Genomic DNA, 6,407 nt, shown 5'->3' with positions numbered 1-6,407 from the left:
ACACGTCAGAGGAAACACTTTGCTTCCGTAAGCGAGGTCAAGATGGCGCGCTGCATCATGTGAAGGGGACTCAGCGGTAGCCGGTCGTTCGCCTGAAGAACATGTTCAAAACACCATGTAGTAGACTGATGGGAGTCTGGAAATGCCTTCCATGTGGTATTAATAACTATGCTATGTTAATGAATCATAAGTGATCTTTCGTTAATTCCGGGGGGACGTTTTATAAGAATGCTAGCCGGTTAGCCTAGCCACTGAAGCGCTACTGCAGCAGCATGACCTTAAAATATAAACACAGTTTACATGATATGAACCAGGTTTTTAAGGAATTCCGTTAATTACATGCACTGACATTGATGTATAAGTACTTGTCTGCTCTATGCAGTGTATTTTGCTTGCGGCAGATCATCATTTGACTTAACATCAATGTAACCATTGCCCATTATGTGAGATATTTTAATGTTTATACATACTAGTGTGGGTGTGTGTGTTTATATATTAGTCTTTATTTGTATATTGTCCATAAACTGTTTAAATATGAAGAAATGCTGTATTGGGTCCTGAGTGCTGCAGGAGTGATTTCATGTGATGATGCCATTTGTTGTTTGTCATGACGTCACTGGAAGGCTGTCAGATACATGACCACTGGATTGATCAAAATAAAGCATATCTTAGTTACACAATTTTAATTTTAAAAATATCTTAACTTTATTATGTTTTATTTGTATAAAGGTAAAAATGCAGTTAGAGCTTACAACATTATTAGTAAACATTAGTATAGGCATTCATTAAAATAACGATTAATATGAAGTTATATCTTCTCTTGTTGAAGGTTTGGTAGGTGTCAATGTGCAGAAGAAGCTCATTGCAAATGCATCTAGGAGTCACATGAGTACCAGGAGTCTGATTCAGCTCTGCAGGAAGAATCGAGCAGAATGGTTCACGTTCCAGCATTTCTGCTTTCTGAAGAGACAGGTAGGCTATGAAGTGCTACATTTTTGTACGCATAATCATAAATACGCTGACGAAGACAATTCTGGTCAAATATTATATATTTCTAGACTCTATATACAATTTTTTTATGTCTGCTTTTCCATAATACCATTGCTGGAGAATCATTCTTTCTTTGTAATATTGCTAACTTTAAAATTATTGCAAATCATGTTTTAACGGAATTAACTGATGAAATTGAGAATTATCAAATTTGTGTATTCATGTTTTTTATATAAATTGTGTATTTGTCTATTTCTTCCATCTTCCCACAGTATGTGAAGAGCATCGGTGGTGTGTGCCAGAGAGCGAGCCCCAAGCAGGAGCCTGTCGCCTCTGCACTGGAGGATCGAGATGATTCGTTGGTCAGACAGGTTCAGCAGATCCCAGCCTTAAAGCCTGAGCCAGGTACTGTGGTGCCGCCATGTGACTCGAAGAACATCCAGGATGAACCAGAGGCGACCAGAGCAGCCCGCTTGGAGGCTCGGCAGTGGAAGGAGTCGAGGGTTGAATACAGTGATTTACCAGGGATTTACGCACGGCTCTCCAAACTTAAATTAACAGGTATAATATGTATTTATATTTTGTATTAATGATATATTGTATGCCATATTGCAATATAAGATACATGCTGTTAATTCAACATATGCCTTTTGCAGTAATCAAAGCTAAACTGCTGATCTTGAATTTCATGGAAAGTTCTAATCTTAAAAAAAAAGAAGTTAGCGCTGACTTGCCTAATGATTATTTTTTATTAAGTTTAATTGCTTTTCTATGGTTAATCATATAATCAGTCTTAGCCCATGAAGTATTTGACAGTTTTCATCCTTTAAAATGTTCAAATTTTTTGAAATGATAATATTATATTAGTGATGAGAATTCAACTTATATACTCTGAATCATTTTTTTGGTTTTATTTTTGTTGTAGAAACTCAAGTAACCATTTCAACTAAATCTTGTAACCTCACTTTCTTTTCCCCCATAGCTCTTGTGGTTACTACGGCAGCTGCTGGCTTTGCTATGGCTCCAGTGCCCTTTGACCCTGTCACTTTTTTGATGGCTTCATTCGGAACAGGTCTCTCTTCCTGTACAGCCAATTCCATCAATCAGGTCAGTCACCCCATGCACTTTCATGAAATAACTGCACACTCAGCAGAACGTGACTGGACCAAACACAACAGATAAAGCCAAGCGACCTGACATCCAGCTGGAATATGCTAGCAAGTGATAGACCATTTCATTGTGTGTGTGTGTGTGTGTGTGTATGCACATGTGTGTATTTAAAGCTTTGCATGTCTGATCTTGTGTACTTTTATACCTGAAATTCATGGTATGTGTGGATACTGTGATTAATTAATCAAGTCAGAATGATTAATCACCATGTACTTGGAGATTTTTGGATTACCGACACCTGCTAAGGGTCAGTCTCACAAAGCATTTCACTCCTAAAATCTGTAGGGAATAAAAGAAATATGTTTTACATAAATAAAGTATTATCTTCTATTAGGACCCTTAATATTTTTTTGTGTCATAAAATTAATTTGAGAACAATTAACATATTTTACCAATTTGCTTTATTGTAACAGTATTCTCATTATTTTAATAAGTAGTAATAATTAAAATATATAAAAATTGATTATACTTCATAAATTATACATCCTGGTAGTTATTGTTGAACTGCCCTTACATTTTATGGATTTTATTTAAAACGTTAAAATAAATGTTACTGCAATAGATAAAAAAAAAAAAATGCCATAATGAATCATCAATAAAAATATTGAGAGACTGTAACAGACACATTATAGTAATGAGAATTTGGAGGTAAAATCTGCTTAGTTTTGCTGAAAATAATCTTACAGTGCATTCTATTGCATTTATCGGTCCTAATAGTAGAAAACATATATACTAGTGCTGTCAAACGATTAAAATATTTAATCGCGATTAATCGCATTAATGTCATAGTTAACTCGCGATTAATCGCAATTAATCGCACATTTTTTATCTATTCTAAATGTCTCATGATTTCTTTTTGTCCCATTATTTTTTCTCATTTTAATGCTCTTATCAACATGGAAAAGTGGATCGGCTTGCTTTGAGCAAATGTTTCTTTTTGAAATCAACATTGGCATACTGTAGTGTTCAATTTCACACTAACATTCTCACTTGGAGCAAATAATCTCTCACACAATGTAACACTGTCCATCAATAAAAGGGTGAAAGAAATACTGACGAGGTCCTAATATTGACGAGGGGGTGGAGAATTCGCATCAGCGAATCAGTGTGCTTGGCCATCAAGTAGTAGGCCATTTCAGACTGGACGTGCTGCAATGATAGCTCAGTTCACAATGACAAAACACACAGATCACTTTGGTCTTGTCAACTGAAACATTTTGGCCACTTTTTTAAAATTAAACTTTCCATTCAGAATCTTATTGGCATCCATTTCGGCGTCTCGCGCTCATCATTCATCCACTCAAAACATAATGTTAAAGGGGGTCGCACACTGGACGAGAAGCGAAGCGCAGCGCCTCGTATTTAAAATTCGAACACATTATTCTCTATGAGTGTACACACACCTTTTATTGCTGGCCATAAACTGAGAAAGTACGCGTCCGATGTGCGATACAAGTTGTCCATAGACGCGGCTTCTCGTCCACTCTTTGGCCGGCTCGCAAGCCCAAACAAGTGTGTGCGGCGTGCCTGTTGTTTTGTTTCCGGTCTAGCTAGATCCGGTGGTGTTGTACTAACGTTACTAGTTGTTGCAAAAGCATGTCAAAAAAAAAAAAAAAAAAAACTACAAAGTTTGCTAGGCGTTAATCGCGCGATAAAAAAATTGACGCCGTTAAAATGGGTTTGCGTTAACGCCGTTAATAACGCGTTTAACTGACAGCCCTAATATATACAAAATGTGTTTATTATTAATTATTGCTGTTCAGTTTTCATGAGATTCACTCAGTTGCAAAGTGTACTGACAGCTTTGTAAGTGGATCAGTAATTTCTGAAATCAACCTACTGACTTGAATTGGACTGTGTACTGTGAAGAATTGTTTCTCTGTACTCTAGATACATTACTAGTAGTGGGTTTTACATTTACAGTAACATAAATGCACTTGCATTGTGTCTTTTATATTGGTTTATTATCCATAAATTGCAAAAGTAGATGTGACATCTAAAAATGTGATGGTCGGAGTTTGGCTAGATGTGATAATGCAGGCCCACGACAGACCACATAAATCCTGTTGTAGATGGTTAGAAATGTATTAGCCGCTAGTTTTGGTACTTAACCTCAACTCTGCACAAGCATTCCAGCCAGAGTAATTGCCTACTTGGCGGTCTGTTGATTTTGCTATTGTTTTGCTTGTGTACAGCTAGATGGATGAAGTCTCATTGCATCGTTGGCTTGACTTCAGGGAGTCCCGCAATGCCCAGCAGAGTTTCACTGTGTGTTACACAAACATGGGACACAAACAGTCGATATGGGCTCTCACAGTGCACTTTGTCGTTAGTTTAGAGAGAGAGAAAAGAAATCAGTGCTTAAGTGAGCCAATTGTAGAGTCTTTTGCATTCCACTCCTGCTGTGTATCTAAAAAAAATACATTAGGCAAGATTAGCTGTGTTGCTCTGATGTTTTTCAGATGAAAGCATTTGCAGAGCTCGAATGAAAAGAAACCGAGAGCGTGAGACGCACGTTGTGTGCGCTCTGGTTTGCTCCATCCGTAATCAGCTTTCTGCTCAAAGAAGTGCATGTTCTGTGCAGTAAGGCTCTTCATGACTCAAGAGTAGGGCTGTGTATCGCCAAGATACAGGGGTTACAATATGATATATTGTGATTATTACAGTAAGAAAGGTGATATTTTGCAATATTTCTTGGGGTTTTTTTAGGAAGAGGATCTAATTTTAGATGAACTGTCATAAAGAACACACCACCATATGCATAAAAACTCGATTTAATCAATATCTGGATTTGCATATCACTAATTACTATTTTGTGATATGTAAGTAAAGGGAAAATAGTTATATATAAAATATATTCTTAAATATATACAGTACAGGCCAAAAGTTTGGAAACATGACTATTTTTAATGTTTTTGAAAGAAGTTTCTTCTGCTCATCAAGCCTGCATTTATTTGATCAAAAATACAGAAAAAAATGTAATATTGTGATATATTATTACAATTTAAAATAATTGGTTTTCAATTTATTATACTTTAAATTATCATTTATTTCTGTGATGCAAAGCTGAATTTCCAGGATCATTACTCCAGTCTGTCACATGATCCTTTAGAAATCATTCTAATATGATGATTCATTATCAAAGTTGGAAACAGTTCTGCTGCCTAATATATTTGATGAATAAAAGGTTAAAAAGAACTGCATTTATTCAAAATAAAAAAAAATATTTTCTAATAATATAAATCTTCTTTACCATCACTTTTTATCAATTTAACACATCCTTGCTGAATAAAAGTATTGATTTATTTCAAAAAAAGAAAGAAAAAAATTACTGACCCCAAATTACTGACCAGTAGTGTATATTGTTGTTACAAAAGATTTCTATTTTTAAAACATTTGCTTCTTTTTTTTTCTTTTTTTTTTATCTTTTTACTTTTTATTCATCAAAGTATCCTAAAAAAGTATCACAGGTTATAAAAAAATATTAAGCAGCAGAACTGTTTCCAACTTTGATAATGAATCATCATATTAGAATGATTTCTAAAGGATCATGTGATAGACTGGAGTAATGATCCTGAAAATTCAGCTTTGCATCACAGAAATAAATGATAATTTAAAGTATAATAAATTGAAAACCAATTATTTTAAATTGTAATAATATATCACAATATTACATTTTTTTTCTGTATTTTTGATCAAATAAATGCAGGCTTGATGAACATTAAACATCAAAAACATTAAAAATAGTAATGTTTCCAAACTTTTGGCCTGTACTGTATATATACTTGAATCCTGCTTCAAAGGTTCACAGAATAGCAATTTTAATAACAGAAAATGCATAGTCCACTCCATGACTGCATGACACTGTTTTTTATATATTTATTACTGAAAACCTGCTAGCTATAAAGCATCTATATCTATTGTGCAAAGTCAAACATAATATCGCACTATTCAAGTGTATCTATATTTTCTTACACCCCAACTATACGAGTATTAGTGAAATTGAAGGCTGTTACATCAACCCCTTTCAACACCTGCAGCTCCTTGACCAAAACACAGGTGTGGCCTGTAATTTGTAGAAGGTCACGATCACACCACTGGCTCGACCTATTTTTAACAGGAAGATCCTACACTTGGCCCTTTTAACTCTTTAGTGGCAACATCTCTGCAGTGTGTTTACTCATTACCGCGTTGTTAGATTAGCTTGACCTCATTGTGAGGTCACATGCTGGTGGCCTGTCATACCT

General features: G+C 35.2%; 1 protein-coding gene across 1 annotated transcript in view; it reads left to right on the top strand.

Annotated features, from left to right (window-relative positions):
* The window catches only part of cox10 (cytochrome c oxidase assembly factor heme A:farnesyltransferase COX10), a 42,848-nt gene continuing 36,441 nt past the window's right edge, over window positions 1-6,407 (top strand). The window contains exons 1-4 of the mRNA XM_084134657.1: window positions 1-156; window positions 830-972; window positions 1,263-1,551; window positions 1,973-2,097. Of these exons, the coding sequence (XP_083990783.1) occupies window positions 102-156; window positions 830-972; window positions 1,263-1,551; window positions 1,973-2,097 (612 nt within the window). The 5' untranslated portion in view covers window positions 1-101. The remainder of the gene's footprint in view (window positions 157-829; window positions 973-1,262; window positions 1,552-1,972; window positions 2,098-6,407) is intronic.

This window comes from Abramis brama (genome assembly GCF_963993115.1).
Source record: "Abramis brama genome assembly, chromosome: 14".
Lineage (NCBI taxonomy): Eukaryota > Metazoa > Chordata > Actinopteri > Cypriniformes > Leuciscidae > Abramis > Abramis brama.
The sequence above is the reverse complement of the archived record's forward strand: the minus strand, read 5'-3'. Positions and strand labels throughout refer to the sequence as shown.